We start from the raw sequence: 25,102 nt of genomic DNA on the forward strand, positions 1-25,102 counted from the left end.
GGTCGAGATGCTACTCAGACATTGATCATGTATATTAAAGGCAATTACGTTCCGTAATTTATCGAGTAGGTCTTTTGAAAACGGGACGTTTTTAACAATTTACGAGTTTTCACCATGGATATTTAAAAATTTTAGTTATAACAAATTAAATTTTGTCTCTTAACAAACACATAATTATCTGTTGAAAGATTTATAGTTAAGTAGTGAATGAAATATTCTACTCTTATGTTATAGAAACAGAGTTTCAAATAAATAGGATTATATCTTACTAACCGAAATTCTCTAATTGAAAACCAATAAATTAAACAAATTTCTATATAGAAATTTTTCGAATTAGGTAGCCCCAACCAAGTAATAATTTACAATTACTCTCAAGAGAAGAATAACTTTCAAGAAACAATTAACACAGTTTAATGATGGAAGACCTGTACCAGTTAGCTACTTTCTATTGATAACATCTAATATTAGATAAACAATTATTAGCAATTTATACTGTTTTCTTAAGTTACTCAAAATAATTTGATTATTAGAAACGAAAAAATCTTTAGCTTAAATATGTGTGGGCCTACAGAGGCGGCCACGGAAATAACACAAAATTTAAAATCATTAAACGACATCCTTTCTTGTCCTCTGGGTCATACAATATCAGTATGTCTAGTAGTATAATGAGACGTCTACTTAATGAACAAAACTTGCAAGTAAAGAAACTATTGGTATTAAAAAAGATTATTCGAACAAGACTAAAAGTTTATACTTTGAAGAGATGAATCCATGTTCAATGGAACAAGATCAGATGGTAAGATTAGTAAAATGGACAAATGAAACCATTTGTCAACGATAATTTGCTAATTACATGGACTTTTATGCATGGCAATGATACATTTCTAAAATTTTTCAAAGTTGGTTAAAAGATGCAAATGTTGAGATTCTCGATTTGCCATCGTAAAGTCCGAATCTGAATACAATTGAAAATTTGTGGAACGACATCTCGATTAAAACACCAAAAATCATCAAATTTATATGAATTGTGTTCATTAATTGAAGAATAGTGAAATTTAATTTCAAATGACTATTCCAGATATTTTGTTGAATCTTCGCTTGACCATTTAATGTTGGTTATAATGAATGAAAGGTATACAACAAAATATTAACAATTTTGTATACATCTTTTAGGACATTCAACTGTTTATTGCCACAGGGGCTTTAAATATATTTGTGGTTTTCAATTACCCGGAATAATTAACAAAAAATTCTAGATCTTTGACTACCTGATCGTATCAGTAGCGGGTCAAGGCATTTCTAGTACCTGTTCACAAAAAAGACATATGAAACATGAAGTATTGCTTCGTTTTTCACCCTTGTAATAATTAATTGTAGTAAAAGTGATTTACTAATAGACTTTGTTATATTATATATAACAAACTTTCATTAAAGCTTTTACATTTCTTCTTAATAGATTATAATAATTTATTTTAAGTTTCTCTGAAGAAACTCGATAAGCACTGTTGTTTATACATAAAGATTTTTCTTTCATTACTTGCTTTATACTCAAAATTTAAATAATTCAATTGGGGACATAATATTTTTTTTTGATAAATAATGACTTGTCCTTTTGTTAGTGGAACTAAGTATTACTAAAGTGTAGGACTGATTGTATACAAATTGAATATTTATTATTTTTTTAATGCTTAATTAGTTTATGTGTTATAATTATTTGTATTATTTTAGTAACAAATTCAGTAATTATTTCAAAAATATGTTGTTTCACTACATATACCTAAAATTATTACAAATATTGTGTGGATAATTTACTATGAATTAACGAATATTCAGAGTTGAAAATTGCGTCCCAATTACGAACCCCGCCCGTGGTTTAAAGGGTCTCTAGGCGAGGTGGGGCTGGGAGCCAGGCAGCGTGAACGACTCACGCTACGCTTTGTTTTGGCCTCGCTAACGGAACACGACCACAGTAACCGGCCGTTCTAACGACAGTGTTTGAAAGCGGTGATACATGTGCATCTAGTAAACGTCATCGAAATAGTGCATTTATAACAAAAAAAAAATAACAAAAGCGGACGTTTGGGAGCACGACACAAACAACCACCGGGGGTGAGAAAAGGTGCGTGGGTCGTGACGCGCAGTCCAACGACAAAATCGATAGCGGTGCGTCGCGACGAGTGAAGTGCACCCGTCTGGTTTGTTAAATGCTTGGTTTTTAACGTGTTTTCCTATCGAATTCACGATGAGCAACGTTATCGAAGACATACAGGAGGTGAAGAGCGACGACAAGAAGGACATTGAAATGGAGGAACGTGAGAAGATGTTGAATGCGGAGAACAAAGCCCAGGAGGAAAAGCCGGCAGAAGCCGGCGATAGTATTGAGGAGAAGAAAAAGGAGATTAAGGAGGGTATGGAGGTGAAGCCCAAGAAGATTCCCATTGGGGGTATACAGATGCCGGGGTTCTTCACCAGGAGCAAATCCAAGGAGAAATGCAAGGTAATTTCGTTTTGCATAAAAAAATTCCATAAATGTCGCCCACATCTGTGGCGCATCAATTTAAATCTATATTTGGCGCCATATGGGCTTCAACAAAATTTGTAACGGAAATTCCATTCGATTTTTTGTTTGTTTGTGTTGTACGTTCAAATTCAACAAAAACAAAAACTTACAGCAACCAGTCTCAATTGTACATACGGATATTGTACAGACGCAGCAGTACTTAAATGAGAACCGTCCCACGTTGTTTCCTTACCTGAATGCATTGACCCTTTTGAAACTTCTCTGTTTTGATATTTGAACATGGAATTTATTTTATTGTTGTTTGTCAGTTCCATAAGAACGTATATTATTAGTAATCTCAGTTTTTTATGGTGGATAGGTGTGACTAAATATGAAATTAACATAAAAACCACTAAGAAAAACACAATATAAGACAATATTTAATATTTAGCATTTGAAATAACTATTCTATATTATATATACAGACTGATCCGTATATAGTATATTAAAAAATATCTATAAATTATGACTGATACAGTATTACTTTCATTTCCTACAAGCAGCATCCAATTTTCATGAAATTTGAACTGTTCAGATAATTTCTTACAAAAAAAGAAAGTAGTAGTAATTTCAATTCCTACAAGCAACATCCAATTGTCGTGAAATTTGAATTTTTTGACATCAGTGAATTTTAATTTGTTATCAGGGACTATAATTGAAAGTTAATAATACAAAGTTTTTTAGTTTGAAATAGGCTTTTATATATTTTTTTTTTTTTTTTTTTTTTTTTTTCTGGGGACAGAGAGGGGAAAGTGTAAACCCCCCACCGGGCACCGATCCGGAGATCATAACCAATTGGAAAACATATGTGCAAGCACATATGGGGGAAAGGGCGTGTATATACATACACGGGTGAAGTTGAACCAGAAGACGGGACTGACAAAGATGCCAGCCCCCTGTCAACTGGTTCCCGGAAGAACAAGCCCAATCTGAGGAAGGTCCTAGAACCTCCCTGGGTGAGGATTGGGCTTGCAGTTGATCCGTCGGCCTCCCGCCACCACTGGCTTGTGGAGCGGGACTGCCCGAGAGATCCCGAAATAGGCTTTTATATATATATATATATAGGATAAAATTAATCCTATGCCGGTAAAAATTATTAATAGGAGTACTGTATTAAAAAATTGACTGTAGTTTATATAATTTTACTATAATTAGATATTGGATTTTAATATATTAAAAGCAGAAATACTACTTTCATTTCCTACAAGCAGCATCCAATTGTCCTGATATTTGAAATGATCAGAGATTTGTTGACATCAATGTATTTAAATTTTTGATAAGGAACTATAATTGAAAGTTGATAATATAATTTCTTATAGAAAAGGTTTTTAGATTGAAATAGGCTTTAATAAATTTCTGTCGATTTAATTAATCCCTTAACGGTAAAAATTAATAACTACTGAATGAAAAAATTAACTGTAGTTTTTATAACTTTACATTAACTAGATATTGCAATTTTTATTGCCTTATTTGTATTTTATAAACATCAAAGTAACTTGAGTTATGATAAGAAAAATATACTTATATTTAATTTTATTTAATTCCTGAATGAATACGTTTTAATGAATATTGTGACCTACAAATACTGATTTCATTTAATTATGTGTTTTACTCTCATTGTTCCACTTGCACCAAAAAGTACTTTCATTTGATTATAATCCCGTTAATCTATATAATTTCGCATCCCAGCCAATTACCTGATCAAATTATCGATAGAATTATTATTATTTACACACTTTCTCTGGTCGAGTTTCTGTAAATCGTGTATTGATCATTCGTCCTGCTATTTTTTTTTTGTATTCGGGCCATTATTTAGATCGCTTCCCATATCGTCGATTAGTTTACAACGGTACTTCTCAACAATGAGTGTGTACCGGACACAACAATTAATATTTCCTGTATCACTTTTTTTGATTCACAGATACGGGAACATTGAATATAAACGTGTTAATAAAACAATTCTTGTGTTTGTTGTAGGACGATTCTGAACAAGGCGAAGTGGAAGGAACAGAATTGATTAACAAAGAGCAAGAAACAAAGGAAGAGGAACAAGTGCCAAAGAAGATAAAATTACCGGCACTATTTAAGAAGGTCAAAAAAGGCGACGACGATGGTAAATATCGTTTTATGAAAATGTTTTAAAACTAGTGCCATTTTGATATAGGTCAATGTGCAAAATAACAAGTCTTGAACTCTAGCTGATTAGATAATTGCAAGATATCCAACTCCTACAACCATTATGTCTGTGTAGCATTTGCTATTTTTAGTTACTCCTGATATAAGAGTGATATAATAGAAAAAATTAATGGCTTAATTTAAATTGAGCTATGACTTCCTAGCATTACTCAATGTATAATTTGGCTTTAAAAATGGAAATTTTAATCATTTAAAATACAATACAATATTTACGTTTTAAAAATCAAAAGTTCAATTGATGATAAAAAATTAATAATTAGTAGTTTTGTTTATTACTATATATTATTATTATTATTAATTACTGTATTACAGTATAATTGTTAAAACTTATTTAACAATTTTTACAATTCAACCCTTAATTAATAATTGATAATTTATTTGAACAGGCGATAAGGCATCTGAACCAAAACCTAAAAAGACATTAATTGATTCCATTGTGTCCAAACTTCCTATTAAGAAAAAGGATGCAGGTCAACCCTTGGATCAATCAGCACAAGCTGGTCTGGCATCAATGGAAACTCTGGATGAGAAGAGCACTGACGGTAAAAGCAATTCTGAATTAAAGAACGTTGCTTTAGACGACAAAGACAAGGATGTAGAAAAACAGGAATCAGATGTTCCAGAAACTACTTGGAGGCAAAAACTTGTGACCTACAGGATTGCAATAAGTAAACATATTATACTTAAATTTGTGCCCAACTAATTTTTGTGTTTTAGGTGCCTTGTTAATTTTCCTTCTCCTGATAATCATTATTGTCATAATTGCCATCCCTAGCAAGGACTATCCTAGGTCTCCACCTGTTGTTGATGGACGGTTTATTACAACAATTACAAGTTGTGGACATGTTGAAGGGTAAGATTTGTTAAAATGTTTAAAATTTCTTATATTAACTAACATTCTCATGTACAGTTTACTAGAGGACAGTGCTTTTGCCTTCCGTGGTATTCCATACGCCCGTCCACCAGTCGGTGATCTCCGTTTCAAGTTCGCTCAACCTCTAAACAGACAGGAATATTGCTACAATGGAACTTTTCTCGCCCACAACGCAACTGAACACTGCCTTCAAATTCACAGCAACGGAACAGTAACAGGAGTCGAAGACTGTCTAACATTAGATGTAGTCACCCCTAAAGTCCGCTATGACAACCCACTCCCTGTTATTGTACTTATTGGGGCTGAAAGTCTTATGGGCGGATCACCTGGTAAAATGAGACCTTCCGCGAGGTATTCCAGGTCTAAGGATGTTGTGTTTGTAAGACCAAATTTCAGATTAGGAGCACTTGGATTCTTGGCAGTTGAAGAACTCACTAACTCGAACAGTCCAAAATCGTCAGGCAATTATGGATTGTCCGACATTTTGGAGGCCTTGAAATGGGTCCAACTGAATATTGTTCATTTTGGTGGTGATAATAGTTCCGTTACCTTGTTTGGCCACAAAGCTGGAGCCTCTCTTGTGACTGCACTTGCAACAACTAAAGATGCGAAGAAATATTTTGCTAGGGCTTGGGCCACATCAGGAGGTGCAATTTATCCTACTAAAAGCTTGGGAGAATCTGAACAAGAAAATAAAAGTTTCTTGGAAGCCGTGAACTGTAAAGACGTCGAATGTTTAAGGGCTTTGGATGCTGAAAAATTGGTAACTGCAGTTGAAGATACTTGGAGGAAGCCTCAGCCTGATTTGCCAACTAGCACTGAGGATCCGAGTAAAAGACATGAATGGCTTGTTATGGATGGTGTCATTCTTAGAGAACATCCTGCTGTAGTTTGGAGCAGGGAGGAAGATCTACCTGTCAAGTTGGTTCTAGGCACAACAGCGCATTCTGGAGCCTCAGACAAACTTTTAATGAAACACACAAACTGGACCGAAGATTTGGTGAAGAAACATATTGCTGATTCGTTCTTGGGGGCTAAAAATTTGAGTGAAAGAGCGTTGTCTTTATATTCGTCGAATTATCAAGGACTTAGTGCAATGATTTCGGATATACGTACAGTATGTCCTTTATATGAAATTTCGACCAAAATGCACAAAGTACCGTTTTATGTGGTAACGCAGCCGAGAGGACTTCAAAACATCTCAGATGTTGATTCAGATATTGATGCTATTTTGGGTAGATATGAGCCAAAAACTCCAGAGCAGCGTCGTTATGTTTCGGCCATGCAAGGATTATTTTACCATTATGTTTGGCATGGTTCCATTGAGCATGGTACTTCACCAGGGAATAAAGTTTTGATTGTTGGGCAAGATGTTTTGCCCAATGCTACGTATACGCACTGTGAATTTTGGATAACAAAAAATATTGCGTTACCATATGCAGCTTTAGATTAAATTTAGAATGAAACATACTTATTTGCTCTCTATTCTTGCCTCCTTGCAATGTTTTTATAATTATTTATTTAAAAATTGGGGATTTGTGAGAAGTCAAAGGATATACCAAACCTTGTTGTTATCTAAATGTTAAACTAGAAATTCTTGTTCTGAAAACTTCAACGAACTTTTATAATTTACACACAAAATCGTATCGACAACATTCTGACAGTTCACCTATTTCAGGTTTATTTTTTCAAAAGAAGACTGACTAACTCTGGATTTTAATATATTTGACAAAAAATCAGGTTTGGAGGCCTGCAAATACTAAATGCCAAATTTTACAATGTATATTCTTTGAATAAGTAAATGTTAGATAAGTAACCCTATGATATTTGAAGACTGGATGGCTGTTTTTGCAAACAATGAGATATTTTGAAAAAATTTCGCATATCGTTTATGTGTAGGCCTAATTTTGGAGGTTTTCATAATAAAGTTGACAAATATCACGTAATGAAATAACTTTGATAGGTTTATCAATGATTTGAAATAAATGAATATACTGGGTGATATTTGTACAACTTTTCATGGAACATCTCCTGTACGTCTTTGACGATTTATTTATGATCTCTTAAGGTACCATAAAGAAAACATTCTTTATATAAATGTAAGATTTATTTAAAATATTTATTTACACTTAAAACACGTTTTATACTTTTATATTGCCGTTTGTAAGATCAAAACTTGAGCCGTAGCATATATACAACATAAAATATTTATAAGCTTACTGTAATGTATCATGTACCACAGTCCATACCTATATAAAATATATTTGTGAAACTATTTATATAAAACTTTTTAGTAAGGTGTTATACATATTGTATTTTAATAATTTTACATGATGTAATTTTAATGTACAGTTACTATTAATTTTAATAAACTCATTTTAAGTAATTTAAATAGTTTTTTTATATTGGACCACAATATATATTGGTGAGTATCAAGGAAGAGTCTTTCAGTAGCATATGTTTCTAAGGATAACTTTTGAATGGAACAAGATATCAACCTCGAATAAAAAGTATGAAAAGTATTATTAATCTAATTAAATTCAGTGGACTAAATGGTTACTGTCTTGTGATACTTCATTTGAAAAGTATTTTTATTCTTTATTATATGCTATCTTTCTGTATCAAGTTGGGTAAGTATAAAGAGTTACGGGCGATTCATTTAATAGGCTAGATATGTTATACTATAGCATTCTATATTTCTTCAAAAAATGTTTCTGTATTGTTGGCTGTGCTCATAATAGTTACATTCAGTATATTAAACTGATTAGGGCTGTATAACATTATATATGACTAGATATGAGCACGGCTATGTGGTATCACATTACAAATTGTGCGGTTGATATCTTCAATTTAACTTGTGTCTCTATTTGTGATAACATGCCAGATATAATATAATAGGGACTGTGGCTTGCAACTGCTGCTTCCTGCACATCACTATAGATCGATTTTTGTGCAATTTCTGTCGCTTGGCCAGAGACATTGTGTCCTTTAGAATCCATTATGCTTCCTTTATGTGTTGTAAAGACACATCCTTCCCTCGAAAACTTAATATATTTGCGCTTCCAGTATATTTTTCTTCCACAACTTTTATCTTGTTTACATCAAAAATTTAAAAAACGTCTTTGACTTTTAACGAAATAGTTGAACATTTCAATAAAGAATAACTGACGAGATAAACTGCTATTCAAAATTATCAAATGATAATTATTAAATTATTATTTAATTATTAATTAATTTAACTATTCAAAATTACAATAAATTATTTTAAACAAATTTTTAATTGTTATATCTTTTTTATTTTTTATATTTGTGTTACATACTCATCTACATTACTATATTTTGTTAAATATATGACGTCACACCCCAGGATGGATCCACCTTGTCGTGGTCCTGGGGCTCAGTACCGCTCCACAAGCCAGTGGTAGTGGGGAGCTAACGCATCCAACACCTGCAAGTCCAATCCATCCCCAGGAAGATCTTCGGATCTTCCTCAGATTGGACTTGTTCTTCCGAACCCAGTTGACAGGGGGCTGGCATCTTTGTCAGTCCCACGTCTTCTGGTTCAGTATACCACGTATATGCAAATATACGTTCCTTTCCCCCATGTATGCTTTATCATACATGGTACACACTATGGCCATGATCTTCGGATCGATGCCCGGAGAGGGGTTTTTAAACTTTCCCTTCTTTGACCCTCAAACAAAAAAAACACACAATTTTTTGCTTGAATTTTGTTATGTGTTCCCAATGTTATTATAATTTACTTTTGTAATTGTTTAACGCAAAAATTGAACAAAAACATTTTTTTACTATATTTAGGTATTTTAGAAATCTACAGAAAACCAATATATTGAGGCGTTATCTTTTAAGCGGCTTCCTCTTGTATAGCAGATAATTAATTATTCGTAAAAGTGTAAAATGGTATAGATAAATTTATTAGACAGACAGTACATTAGTAAATTGGTATTGACTTAACTTTCTTTATAAATGCCATTTTCCATTTTAATTTCTCATCATATCCGAGAAAACTAAGTTCTTCCGTATATAATTTTCATTAAAATATTAAAATATAACAGACTTTATTATTTACATCGCATTTTATTGATTATTTTAATAGGAAATGCATTAATAAAATTATTTAAAAATAATAAATGAAAAGCGTTGCAACTATAAAATAAATCACAAATAAATTTGGAGTCAAATCAAAACATTGTCACCAGGAAACTACTATAATGTTTGTAAATGTTAATCAACACATTTATTTCGAGATTATTTATTGTTAAATATATAAAATCCAAATTTATTTTTAACTAGAATTTAAAATTCATTCATAATAACAAAATTTAATAAATGGTTATTACGATGGATTTCTCAGTCATTATTTTCGTATTTAATTTTTTATTAAAATATTTTTCCATTAACAATATTCCCAAGCTTGGTTAATGAAAAATGAAGGGTAGAAATTAAAATAAATTTCACTCTAAATCAATTTTAATGAAGCCGTACTCGTCATAACAACATCAACAATGGATGAATTTAATTTAAATTTCAGATAGAGCATTTTATGAAAATGTGTAATTTTTACCTGAAGTTAATATTGAATAATCGTTTTTACCTTGTACTCCAATAATATCTGAATCATTCATTGACATTTTATTAAAACAGAGTTACAAAGTATACGGTGAACAATAAAATATTACATAAACAGTTTGGTTAATAAGTAATAAAAAAATTATGGCTTGAAATTCCTTCTAAAATTGATTAGTAATTAATTTATTTATATTTATAATTTGGTTGGACAGAGTTGTGAATAATAACTTAACTTACACGTACAGTGGTAGCCAAAGCACGGACTAAAAATTAATTCAGAGATCATGAGAGCTTGGTTATCATTTGGAAGTACGATTCATGGTTTTCTGAAAACAAGAGGAAAAGAAAAATAATAAAAAAATAGTAATAAGTATTTAGTGTAATAATATGAAAACTACTTTGTTATTGGTGTTAATAAGTATATAAATATAACTTAACATTTTGGAGGAAATTTGAGAAATCAAACAAGACATAAAGTTTACACCAGTATTTCAATACTGAGACAAGGTGCAAATTTAATATTAACTTATAATTATAATTTGATAAAATTTTAGAAAGGCCTATATTAAATTTACACATGTCCCGGATGCTACGTGAGTTAGTAAGGTATAATGGTTGAGGAACACAAATTAATATTGATCGATGAAGACTGATTGCACGTTCTAATAGTTTTATTTAAATGATGCAACCAAGTTTTGTGTAGGAATTGTATAATTTAAATATACTCTGACAAAAATGTAATATGATTACTAATTGTATCAAAACATCTACATTTATATAATTGAGGATTCAGGATTTTGATAGAGGTCAATGATTGAAGTAATTCATCGGATTATACTCATTGATTTTTGATTAAATGAGTAAATAACCAAATGTGCCGTGCACAATTTTAAAATGAAAATAAAATTTTTCACAGTATTTCTGAGTTTTTGTTCTATTTTTTTACACCAGAATTTAAAATGGTATTTTATATTCATCTAAAGAAAATCATTAACAAATATAAAAAGGTTTTAGTAAGAATTATGATTAAATTTTAATCTGTTTTCCTATTTTAAAAATTATACGATACTTTTTGTGATCAGTGTATTACATCCATTGAAATATTCATTAATAAACCTAACTATAACATACAATACTATGATAAATGCTTAATTATTTATTACAGGCTTAATTATTTTTTACACAAATTTATTACTTAATACTGATTAATTTTAATCGGTTTATCATGTCATATGACATTAATTTAATTATTTTGAATTATATGGTAAATCATCACTATATATTATATCATCATAAAATATTAAAACACTTGTATTGAACAAAAAAATTATAGAAATTAAATTAACAGTAAAATATTCTAAAATTAAAAAAAAGAAATGAATCTGGTAACAAAAAGCTTCGTTTATTTGAAGTTATCGATTATGCTTGTTCCGCATTCGAAGCAGGGTTGGATTGTGAAACCGGCATTGCACAGCTTTGTTGATGGGGTGTCTGCGACCCAACCAGTCCTGCTTTCCACCCGACGGCAGTGACTCATGTGGCGGATGGGGCATCTGATCGCGAATACTCATAGTAACCATCGGATCCATGGTATTTAAAATCTGTACGTGACAGAGTGCTTCGGTGCATGGTGCGATCTGGCTTGCCGTAAATTTAATCTTTGGAAAAGTCTTGTTTTGTTTCGTTTGTTTAAACGTGAGTAATTTTTCCCCTTTTCTTTTTATACAAATTCTAATTGCTATTCTCATTTTTATATGATTATTTAAAAAAAAACAAATATTAAATTAAATATTCTAAAAAATAAATAATTTATAATTTATAAACTGGCTAATGGGAAAGTAATTTAAAAATTTCTGCTACTATTTTTTGACTATTATTTTGATCACAAAACGGCGAATAATTAATAAATAATTCAAAATGTTAATTTTAAAAACATCTAATTATTAATTTATAAAAATATATTGATTTTTTATCTTATTTTCATTTTTTTTTCAATAATACAATAAAGTGTTATTGAATTACTACGTCATTTTATTGAAAAAAGCAATTATGTGCTTTATTAGTTTAATATTATTTTATTTAATAAAATGTTGCTGTAATTCAAATTTGTATTGTATTGTATGTAAAATTTAATTAATAAAATATCCTACTAGTAAAATGTGATTATATAAATATTTGATACAAATAATTAAGCATCTATTAAGTATATTAATTATTTCATTCTGTTATTTAAAATTTTATACAAATAAACTGGCAATTTCGAATAATTAATTTAGCCAATTAAAACCATCATTTAGTTGCATTGCAATTTTTAAAATAATAACATTCTCTTTTGATTTTTTTTATATTTTAAAATTTGTTTCTTATTCAAAATTTTTCTCAAATATGCAAATTCAATTTAAATCTGTAATGGCAACAACTTTGTTCTTGTAATTTGTAATGTTATAATTGCTATAAATGATAATTTATTTTAACAAAACAAAATATCATTTGGAAAATGGAAAAACTAATTTTGGATTTTTAAATTCTGAATGTAAATAAAAAGACATATGACATTATGTCCCATTGAAAACAACAAAGTTAATATTTGTGTTAGTGTTAAAATTTGGGAATACTAATAAAGGCTACTGATAGGATGGTCTTTGGTTAATGTGTTGTCCAAAATGAACATTCCAACATAAAAATGAGTGGCTTTACAGAAATTTTATTTAGAACATCAATGTTAAAATGTTTGGAAAAATTAAAAACCCAAAAACGATTGGTTCTAGGTATAGAAGGTGGTATGGCCATTTTACTTGAGTGTGCTATTGAAAACAAATTTGATGTCGTTTCTATCGAAACCGAAATTTATCATTAAATAGCTATAAAAATTTTGAATCAAGTCCTTTTTTCGTTCTGCATAAACTTCTAATGAATGGTATGTATAGTGTGGCCCATTTAAGAACTTTATTACAACTGTTTTATTCGTACCTCGAATTTAATTACTAATAAATAGCTTAAATAAGAGAAAATAAAAAGCTTTATGTGTACCTAAATATTGCATAATAAATTAACTAATAAATTTAATTAAAAAAATGATTTATAAGAAATACACCTTTTCTCAGTTGATTGAGGAATCGCAAAATATAATATGAAACCAATTTTTGTGTAAAGCACCACATATATGATACAAATGAATTATTACATTCTGGAATCTACCTTTGAAAGAAAAATCAGTTTAAAGCGATATAACAATAAGTATTTTCCGACGCAAAATAACACGATCTTTTTATTGCAAAATCGCCTCACTGAAATCATATCAGTGCTTCATATTCCATTTAAGTGACACAAGCTATTTACCTTCGTTGACGTTGTCGTTGTTCACAATTAATGTACCGTGTATTACAAAATCATCAGCTATTGAAACTATTGATTCAGATATCTACTAATAATTTTAGTTACTGTGAATTATGTTACCGTTTACTTTTAAATAATAGTTTAGGGTTAATCTTCCGTTTTCTTTTCTGAAAGCATATTTACAATATTCCCATTTTTCTTTTTAAACTACAGTAAAAGCTCCTTATTCGCGCTTCCTACACTCGCGTTTTCACTATTAGCGGATTAAAAAAATGCGACGCAATTTCTGTATTCACGACTAAAGATTTCTTTATTTGCGGATCTAAATCTGAACATCGGTACAACATCCTTTGTAAACGCGCCGTCAAATGGACTAAAAAAAGTAAAATATTAAAAGTAATTTATTTTGTCCACCGATTATATTAAAAGTAAAAGTAATTATATTAAAAATAATTTATTTTATCCACTGTTAGATCCATTTTTAACAGGTATTATTTAAATTTTTTTAATTAATTAGTAAAGTAACCTTTAAAATACTATAAACAATATGATTTTGATGTTTAATAAATGTTTAAATATCGTGAATGCGCAAACAAATTGTATAATAACAACTACATCCAAAAGGCAATTAATTTTATGTTTTCGTATATCTTATCCTAATTCATTTGATTATTTTAATTAAGTTTTTTGTTTCGCATTCACCATTTTTACAAGTGTTGTTAAAAATGGCGAATGCGCACCAGTCCAATATGTATCCAGGGTGAATTATGAATATATTTTTAATAGTGATTCGGAAACCTCCTAAATAAACGTAGTCAAAATAATGTTAAATGAGACACATGACATGAATCACATGATATTTGTTAGTATCTTGTTAGTTTAAAGCTTAAACAAAATAAAATTTTTGATTACATAAGTTTTTAGTTAAAAAAGTAAATTTATTATAAATCACTGCGGCACATACTACAAATTACTGTTTTCTCTATTCATTACCTTTAACAAATTTGACTAGTGCTGAACAATGTGTTGTAAACAAGTAACATGCTTGTAGATACAGGAATTTGTCGCTTGATATAGAACAACGTTTGAGCTGTGTAGCTCATTAAAATCACACGCTTCATTGGGTGTTACTAATTTTCTTCATAGTCAGTATCAGATATTGAACAGAAAGCTAAATTTAAGAAATATTATCAAAAAATGTATATTAAATATAAAATTTTAAGAATAGAGACATTCAACTATGTTAAAGTAGTTGTATGACGTCGAGTTATCCTAAAGCATATATGTAAACTTTAAGGTTAGTGTAAACGTGTAATAACTATCTAAAAATTATATAAGGGTAAAACCCTTAACCACTAAGTGACAGCCATGAATTAAATGTTAAGTTTATGTATGTACTGTGGATAGGACAGAGTTGCTCATATCTGTAGCCCATTACAGGTTTCCCTAATTTTTAAATAGATTAGATTCATAAATGAACAATATGTTGTTATTCCAACATTTGGCCACTTCTATTTATATTCTATTCATTGCTCATTACCCTCATTTATTAGCAGTTGTTTCGATCGATTGTTCACACCCCGTCTGGCAGCGTAACACTAAAACCAAAATATTGCAGAATTGCATTAAATTTATTTAAAAATATGTCTAATATATTAGGGTCAAGTGTTTGTTAACCACATTAAGAGCAACCCCTTTTGTTGTCGAATATTTTGTTAAGCAATAGGGAATATTCCACGCTGCGGCGTTGGCGCATCTTACTGGAATGTGACGTTGCCTCCACCTTTCATCATACTTAGTATATTCGCGACGTGAGTTTATGGTGGTTGCTAATTTGGTGGTGGCGACATTGGCACAGGTAAAGAGTAAAATATCACGAGATGTTAATGTTCATAGGTAACGAAATGTATTTTAATGGTTTAAAAAAAGAAACTAAAAACTTTATATGAAATGTTTTTAAAATAGATGGAGAAAATTTGAAAACAGGCTGGACAAGATCAATAATGAAGAAAATTTAAATTAAATTTCACCTGAATAAAATTCCAGCCTTTCAAATTTAAATTCCAGTTTTCTCATATCGTGTTTATATTTGGTTTGTATTATTCCTAAAATACACACCTAGAATTCAGTGTAATAATAGAGTAGTGTAGATTCTGGAAAGTTTGGCAATAAAAGTTTCTTAATGAATTCAGATTATTGTCTTTTAACTTATTTAGTACAATAACGAGAAAATGTTGCCAGTGTATGAAATACACTCACTCGAATTTTAAACATTTTTGATTTGATTTTATTTCTTTTAAGTTTTGTTCAAAATTTAGAGATATTGGAAAAAGTATGTATAAATCGCATTATTATTTACTTTTGATATTTTATTTTTCAGAATTGAAAGTAAATTTGTATCACAAATTAAATAACGGCAACATTGGATTACGACGTCATCAAATAATACGGTGACGTTGGTTGCTTTTAGTCGTCTAGTGTACTACCAGGCATGAATTGGTTTTCAGAACGATCGATACATTTCAGAGGAGGCTCCATCTGGGAATCAGTGACTAAAGTTGTAAAACTTTTTAAACTTAGTTTTTTAATAAATGTTTAAACGTTTAATTATTGTGAAACAAAAGTACATCTACTAAATATTGTCAATGTGTATTATTTTGCCCAGTAATATTATTACTTATTATTATTAATTAATTAATTAATTGAAAAAATGTAGCGGTTAATATTTTCTATTTTTAATTTTATTTTATTAATTTTTAATGGAATTTGCCTATATTATTTTTAGTACAGACTTAATACTTATTTTTCTATTTGTTGCATCAAAATGCCATTTCTGATCTGATGTTTGAAATGATTCTCTTCAAAAGATATGCACTGTAGTACTTTGTTAGTGAATAAATAAAATCAGAATTAGGGTTAGTTGAAATGAAATTATTTTGACTTTTGTTTCAGGATCACGTAGAATATGAAGGATAGCGTAATTAAAATGGGTCGATGGTGGCCATGCACCCCAGAAAGTTGGGCGCATCATCCAATCGGAGGCGATCAATTATATAAATATCATTTTAAGAACAAATATTATATCAAACAGATTCCTTTTAAACCTGCCCATTGCAGTAACACAGGGTAACGTCATTCGAAATCATTCATGAAGTTACGGAAATCAAATGATGAATTATTTACAAAAAGTTATCGTAAGTATTATATTTATAATATTCGTATATTTATTTAATTCACTGTTTTTGATTGACATTATCTAATTTAAATATGTTACCGTAGATCCAAATGTCTTTGGCTCTCAACAAATTAATACTATGAACAGTTTACTTGAAGATGATTGACTATATGTTCAATCAGAAATTGAAGACTTGATAATCACATATAAGTACATTTAACACTATTCTAAATGCTTAATACAAACTAGTAATCAGAATAAAATTATGTCCTTCATTTTGATATGGATAATTTTAAACTATAATAGTCTAATGCTATAATAACGTACATATTAATAAATAAATCAGTCCCTGCGACAACTATTTATCTTAAACAAGAGCAGATCTAACACAACAATTAGTAGTTAAAATATATTTCCGAAAAACTTCAGAAAACTAAGAAGATAATTTAAATTTTTTGATCTTTTCAACAGAATTCCATAATCGGTTATCTTTTTAAATTTGGCGAATGCGCACTGGTATGTATTTTTCGATCAACAATTTCGATCCATTATTCATTCATATAAATTAATTCATTTTATCGATTAATTTAGACAATAAAACGAAGGAAACGATAAATATAATTGTTATATTTATTAGTAAATATGACGTATCTAATATAATACTAATTAAGTTCTGTGTTTAATTGTAGTTAGAAGCTGCTTCATCGACAATCAGAAGTGTTAGCCAAAGCCAACAATCAATATCATCGACAAAATGATTAAGAAATTGGATAATATCGGGCGCGTTCATCGTGGATGTACTGCAGCATTTCGATGTCAGGGAGTTCCAACAAATGTTACAATGACCACATATTTATCGAATGCTATAAGAAATGATAAATAAAAACCTGTGTGTACTTACGGAAGTTAAAGTTGATGGAAATAGGGAGGAAATGGTATTAAAAATAAAAAATAAAAGTAAATTATCACATATAGTAAACTATGCAAAAATTATAAATTGTATGTATTTCTTTGCTTTAATTAATCCAATTTATATTATTTGTATTGTATATTATGTTAATTGTGACTAGAAAATTATTCAAATTCATTCAATAATTTTATTTTCTTACCAATGGTCGTGGGAGGTAAAAATATACAAGTTTTAGTTCTGAATTTTCAAGACATATTAAATATTTTAACAGACTGTGTGTTAGGATAATTAATACATTGTTTATGGACGGTCAGCAACAGATCTGCAGTTACACCTTGAAGTCTATATTCGCTTGCAACGAGTGTGTGGAAATCGATGGGAAAGTATTAAAAATTGTGCAAGTGTTCAAATGCGACAAAGTAAATAAATGTTTTCAGATGAATTGTTGCAACAATTTCGCATGATTAATTTTTGACAAATTAATAATATTTCTGTGTACATATTATGTATTTTGAATCGGATATTAATATATACAACTGTTTTATAGTTATTGTTATTAAATTCTAAAAGAAATTTTTTTCAAATATGATATAACATGTTGGTAACTAATAATTATATTCATATTACACTGATATTAAATTAAAAAGGTGGAAGAGTAACAACTACAAATCTGCCGCTGACCGTAAGTTCGTCGAAGCCGTTAATAAGTTCTATATAAATTTGGACTATATACGTTAATATTATCAAGATTTAACTCGGACCTAATTAAACTAAACTGATTAATGTGAAACTGATAACTTTGATCTTGTTCAGTGTGTAACATTGAAATTAATTAATTTCCATAATTCTCGGACGTAATGGCATGTTCGAATTTTTAAAATAATTTTATCGTGCAAGGTTACTGTGGTAACGGGGGTGGAAGAGATGTTTTCCGGGCGAGCACGCGTACGTTGCAAAATGCAGTTTAAAATTTGTACCTATAAAACAGATTAATTTGTCAGTGAGTTCCTCAGTGATCTACGCTTCAGTTAAATTAAGGTGAACTATAACAAATTTATTAATTTTTAACTCTTTGTATATCTAATATGTTAATAGTAGTTCAAACACATTACAGACATTATAATCAAGTTTCGTTTTTCATTGTTACATATAAAAATCTTTGAATTATTTCCAATATGTTAGAAAGATGTAAAAAGAAGTTTTGCAATTATTTTTTTATTTAATCAAATAATTTTATTTAGTTTCATCAGATGCGGGATGAATTTTTTAACATTTTTGATCAGCAAAAGTGGACTCGACTATAAAACAGGTTGCAGTTGCGCAGGTGGGCGGTATTAAAGGTCAACTTGAATGTAAAAAGTTATTGATTTTATTTTAAAATGAAAATACAATGCAACTTTTTATAAAAATAAAAAACAAAATGTTTGGAGTTAAGAATGGAACCTACCTCTTGTTTTATATTATTTTCAAACCATACGTGTTTTAAATTATAATAGCTCTATAAAAATTATTCACTAGTAAATGCTTAAAAGGGAAATTAAAACACATAACTTTTTTGTCTATAATTTACCATGTTATTCTTATGTTATTCAATTATCTACAAATTAAGTGTATATGTATAATAGTTATTAAAATTGTTATTTTGACATTTATACATTTTGTCCTACTTTTAAAATTGTTAAAGTAAAAAAAAGAAATAAATAGTCATATACAGTGTGGTTCATTTGAAAGCGGGCCACCCCCATAAAATTTTTGATAAATTTTGTTTGTTCAATTGTGCTAATTTGTGCTATTTTTACAGTTTATTGACAGACTACTTGATTAAATAATATGATTTTTAATTTATCCACAATTATGAATCATTTCAGGGTGCGTTTAATCCAGTGGTGTAGTTATATTTTCTATAAAAAAATTGGTAGTATCTCTTCAAATTTCATGCCTAGAAAATTACCCCGGAGATTTTGGTTTTGGGCCAAAAAACGTGAGACTTTGTATATAAGTGAATATTTTCATGCTTTACAATTAAAAAAAAAGTTTGTTAAAATAGGACAAAAAATTAAATTTTGTGAGGAAGATTTCAAATGACCTACGTATCAGAATATTGCCATTTTGGTTTTGCGTTTAAAACTAGTACTTTCTTCAGTTAAATTTGTTTCTTAATGGTTTATTTTTTCTTTAATGAATTGTATATTGTTTTTAAAAATATATTAAGTCCTTGGTTTCTCTGATTTTTAATTTTTCATTTTAAAATAAAATAAACCCAGACTAAAAAGGTGTCTTTTAACACTGAATACAGATACAACAAATTTTAAAAAACTATTTCTTATTCTTTTATGGTTCATTGATAATTAACATTTTTGTATCGATCATTTTTAAATAAGTGAAGTCTTTACTGAAAATCCAAACAAGTCAATTTCGCAGAATTTAGTGTCAAATCGGCGTTACTCTTACATCATGGAACGTCCTGATTACTATCGATTTTATGTTTATTAAAAATCAAAATGTGGGTGACATATGGATTTTACTTTTATATTCTCTTAAAGCAGCACATTAAGGAGTTAAGAAGTGTCATATAAATATTAGATATAAATATTTTAAAAGTAAATTTAGAAATAACTACTCACTAGTTGAGTTGTGTAAAGATATATTTCCTGTAAATTCAGACATCTTAGATATTGAAGTTTTGATTATCTGTTCTACATTTCTATTAAGAGCTTTTAATTTAAAAGGTGAAAAATTATACTGTATTTTTTATCTCTGAATCTCTCTACACATTTTGTACATATATCAAATTAAATAAATATAAATTAACGATATATGTGTGTTTTAATTATTTTTCACTTTAATTTGTAACCAGTGCATAAAAGAGGTAATTGCCGCATCATGGGGAAATAATTTGTCAAGTGGATTAGTTACAATTAGTGTTACGCTATATTTGTGCCTGTTTAACGTATACGTATATAATTTAATTAAATTTAATTCTAATTGTCTCTCAAAAAACATTAATGAATCCAAAGCTTAAGAAATTAATACATCTTATATGATTTGGAGACAATTTTTAAATTTTCTATTAATTTAATAAGCTTGTAATTACGTACAACTTTTATTTTCGATTGTGATCAATTAGCGAAGATTGTTTCGTTTTATCAAATAATGGTTGAAAGTTTGTTGATTCCAGTAACAACATATACAAGAATATCGTTTTAAAATTATTACTACTATTAAAGTAGTAGTAGTGATTAATTTTTGGAGTAACGTATTTTTATTAATTTACTAAAAAAATTAGATATTTTAATTGTTGTTCCTTGTTTAATATTGGCGTTGATACACTAATGAATTCTTTATTTCAATTCATCATTTATGTGGACAGTTTGACAATATATTTCCTGTGTTGGGCTGACGTAAAGCCACGCTGACACATACACATAATTTTTAGGATAATTTTTACAATATTTCTAAATATGGCGTCTTGGACACAAGTGGTCAATAATCCTGAGGTACAAGACTCAGGAACGTTAATGGTCGATCCGAGTGCTGCACATAATCAGCGACGTGGCAGTCTTGAGATAACTCCGAATAACACCGATAACGAAATAAACTATCAGGTTATGATATCATTACCACCAACTCCTCAGCGACGTAGAATCGCCATAGCAAGGTTTGAATACCTTAAACGCTTAAATCAACGGGTAAGAGATGCATGAACATATATTGTAAGTAGATTTCTTTTAATAAATATGTATAGATATTAATAAAATATATTTTAAACAGATGCAAGTCCTCATTGGCCGTCCATCCCAGGCTTGCATTAAATGGACTACGAGTCGGGAGTGAGTGGACGGAACTTGTAATTTTCATCAAATTTCTCGCGCAGGGTTTGAAATCATTCAGGCATAAGACAATAAACTATATTATAAGTAGACTAAATTATATTTCTATAGATGAACTTTGGAATAGATGACAATACGTCTCTGTGTCAATGTAATATATGTCAATGTAATAATATATAAATGAAAATTATGTGTATCAAAAAATTAATATTCATACTAGACAATACGTCTCCCAAATTTTCTTCACTCTGGTGAAGGATTATTTTTTGTATATGATGCAACTTTAATGTAAGAACGATATAATAAAACATAAAGTATCATGATTATTTTTTTTTCTCCAAAATGACGAATTACGGCCGGTTTCACATTACGAATTATCCGGTTGACAGCTTCAATCAAAATTAGTTTAACGCTTGATGCAGAATCTGTTTGTGGTAATATACCGGATATAATATAATAGGGAATGTGTGCACTTGTAGCCACTGCTTCCTGCGTATCACTATAGGCCGGTTTAGCAGCAATTTATGCCGCTTGGTCAGCGTGATTGCGTTCGTCAGATTCCTTTATGAGTCCTTTATTTGTTCCAGAAACTTAACGCACCACCTTTAATTTTGTAAATCAATATTTCTATTTTAGTAAATAGAACATTACTCGTATTAATTTTAAAAAGAGTATAAACGTTTTTACAAGCTATTTAATGTTTGGTAAATTAATAAAAGTACAAATAAAAATTTGAACTTAATATGTGGTTCCACTTTTACTACGAATGATAGCTTCTGTTCATACTTAAAATCTGGGTTTGAATTTCGATTTGTATAGAACTCGATATAAGTTAAATGGCCGACAGGTTGAATTTTCGACAATTACATAATATTTTGGCATGTTGGTACAACGTCGCATTCAATGACGCATCGAATCTCGTCTTCCAGTTCAGGAATTATTCTAGAGTAATTAACATACGATTTCTTCCAAAAATTCCTAGAAATGCAATGAAGTCAGTAATTTTAATGTGTAGAAAAGGTTTTTTTGGCTGTGACAAGATTACGACATGAGAGCCAAGATCGATGCCTGCGCCGATTCCCTACTCCATTCATTTTATTTTTAGTTCAGGGAACGACATAACGACAGAGATCAATAACTGTCGCTGAATTAGTAATATAAGATCTTCGGGAGTATACTGTTGCAGGTAGGTAGGGTAGTAGGGTAGGTGATTCTAAGTAAAATATATAAGTAGTGAAAACCACAGGCATGTACCACCGCGTTTTTTATTTTTGTCATTGATTCTTCATCAACAAAAGGGTTATTTCATTTTAGATTGTAGATGATTATTCTATCACGCTATGCTGGGAGATATCATGGGCAAAATATGAAGGTGGACAAAAGCAACATTTGGAACCATATTTTGCAATAGTTTGGGCTGTAACTTCATTATAGACATGCAAGGAGTTGCTCATAATAAACTGAAAAACTATGAATGCTCGATGATATCACAACTTGGTTATTTAATCAATTATTATTTCATTTGCTTAATAATATGGATAAAATTTCGTTTTTGTAAACGACAATGGGAGAAATATGGCTTTGTAGAATCACCTGGAGTGGCCCCCGCATTCACCAAACTATAATCTCGTCTTCAAAGACAAATTAACACTCAAAATTTGGAGGAACTATCACTTGTTCCAATATCAGTATCCAGTGTAGCCATATAATCCTTCAAATTCGCCAGGCTAATTGTCCGTTTTCTGCTTTTCTCAAATATCTATATTTTCTATGGATTACAAAGACAACAACAAAAAAAACGCACTTGCAAGAAACATTCCTAGAAACAAGATCAAACATAAAAACATTACATAAAAAAAAACAAGGTAAACATAAAAGAATATATAAATAAGTCAAAATAATATGCACTAATCTAGAAAGTGTATTTCCCGTATCTTACCTTACATGTTTAAGAAGTTTCATTTGATAATATTTTTTGTTGTAAGTATTGTGTATCAAATTCAAGAAAGATAGGATTTCATATAAAAGTATTTTATTGTCAATTAATACAAAACACAGTACAATGGACATTTGTGACAATAATTTGTCAGCAGCGACAATGTTATATTCTATATTTATTTATTTGTAGTGAGGATTCTTAATCACCATATTATAGCAATAACAATATATACAAATATACACTATTTTACTTAGTAAATCACTTCTGAAGAAAAGTTTATAAAATACATTTTCAATAATAAGTCCATTTTTAAAAATATATCACAGCCTAATACTTTGTCTTTAATCTTATAATAATCTTAATAACTATACCAAATGTTACATTTTTACCAGATGGACTGATATGATGAGGCAGTGCACAAATGTATGAGTCGGATAAATTGCATTTACGAATCAGGGAGGTGAAACGTGACGGCAAGTGAATACAATTTTACTAGAAATGTAATGACATGATGAACCGTTGTTCTTTTTTGAAAATCTCTAGAAAAGCTGTATCAGTGTGTATTTGTCTCGCTCATCCATTTTTGGACTCCCCATCAAATCCATCTAGCAGAACTGTATCATTCGGTGCTTAGGCCCTGTTAAATCGGCAACTAATTATAGTGGTCGGAATTTTTTGTATATGTCAATTGGTAAGATTATAACTTCTTTTTCTGCCCAACCTTAGTGGAACAGAGTCGATCTGTTGAGAAAAAAAGTGGTGCGAGGCAAAACTTTTATCGGGCCCTGATGAAAATGAATGGTGCTAATCAAAATTGTGACAACTCAGCACTTTCGACATATATGTCTAATCGTACGTCGATAACCAAAAAGTACTGGCACATTTTTTCGTGGTCATCGCTTTGAATAAAATCTTTTTACAGCAATTACGGCACCAATCTTCCCTTGTATGCACATTATATACAATTAATGCCGTACTTAGAATTTGATGTCCATATGGTAAGCTATGTGGTGCCGGTTCTTGGTAGCTGATATTGTTTACATTTTGCTTTACCTCTTCATCCTTACACACCTCACACATTTTTTCTTCATACATCTTGAAATATTTAGAGTGTACGCACATTGTTTCGTTTCCTTCACTTATCACTTCCATCCATCCACTGTCAGGGCCTAATAAAACGTTAATTTCGTCATCACTTAAACGCTCATCTTTACAAAGTAAGTCCCTTAAATCGACACCCTCAAGAGTTACGTTGGGCGCCAGTTTTGGCCATTGACTGAAATTATCGTCGAACCAGTTGACATATAATAATTCCCACAAGCATACCGGTAATTTATTTTTCAATAGAGACAATAAGCATTTTCGCGGTATACTCGTGTTTACCGCTACTCTAGCCAAAGATTTTAACGTTCTAACAGGCAACATAATATTTTAACTTAAATAGTATGTAATCCTCCTTACAATGTAAGACCTAGAAAATATACAGAAGAGTAACTTTAACGACGTTCTCAACATTGGAGCAACTCTAAATTGTCGAAACCGATGTTAAACATTTAATAATTACCTTAATATCATATAATAGCAATTATGATAGTTACAGACTGGTATTAATACTTTAACCGCAGGTTTCAAAATGCCTATATTAATAGTATTATTACAAGTTACATTAAAAAGTAACTGGCCCACTGTTCA

General features: G+C 29.9%; 1 protein-coding gene and 1 long non-coding RNA gene across 3 annotated transcripts; both read left to right on the forward strand.

Moving 5' to 3' along the window:
• The first annotated feature begins 1,933 nt into the window (after positions 1-1,933).
• On the forward strand, positions 1,934-8,016 carry LOC109603515 (neurotactin). Its single transcript, XM_020020014.2, has 5 exons — positions 1,934-2,497; positions 4,538-4,673; positions 5,143-5,424; positions 5,474-5,609; positions 5,667-8,016. Exons 1-5 carry the CDS (start codon positions 2,243-2,245, stop codon positions 7,081-7,083), a joined length of 2,226 nt encoding a protein of 741 aa, XP_019875573.2. The 5' UTR covers positions 1,934-2,242; the 3' UTR covers positions 7,084-8,016.
• Positions 8,017-11,838: 3,822 nt separating this feature from the next.
• Positions 11,839-20,457, forward strand: LOC109603509 (uncharacterized). 2 transcript variants are annotated; one of them, XR_002191818.2, is made up of 3 exons: positions 11,839-11,915; positions 16,509-16,750; positions 17,421-20,457. It is a non-coding gene; the product is annotated as an uncharacterized LOC109603509 (long non-coding RNA). The 2 variants fall into 2 exon arrangements; XR_007548686.1 differs by lacking the exon at positions 11,839-11,915 and adding an exon at positions 15,791-16,113.
• Positions 20,458-25,102: the final 4,645 nt, after the last annotated feature.

This window comes from Aethina tumida, chromosome 7 (genome assembly GCF_024364675.1).
Source record: "Aethina tumida isolate Nest 87 chromosome 7, icAetTumi1.1, whole genome shotgun sequence".
Taxonomy (NCBI): domain Eukaryota; kingdom Metazoa; phylum Arthropoda; class Insecta; order Coleoptera; family Nitidulidae; genus Aethina; species Aethina tumida.

Bases quoted from the DNA above. Each gene is read 5' to 3' on its own strand.
- LOC109603515 (XM_020020014.2), top strand. From the start codon at position 2,243: ATGAGCAACGTTATCGAAGACATACAGGAGGTGAAGAGCGACGACAAG. The intron at 2,498-4,537 runs GTAATTTCGTTT...TGTTTGTTGTAG, and splicing joins AATCCAAGGAGAAATGCAAG to GACGATTCTGAACAAGGCGA. The intron at 4,674-5,142 runs GTAAATATCGTT...TTATTTGAACAG, and splicing joins CAAAAAAGGCGACGACGATG to GCGATAAGGCATCTGAACCA.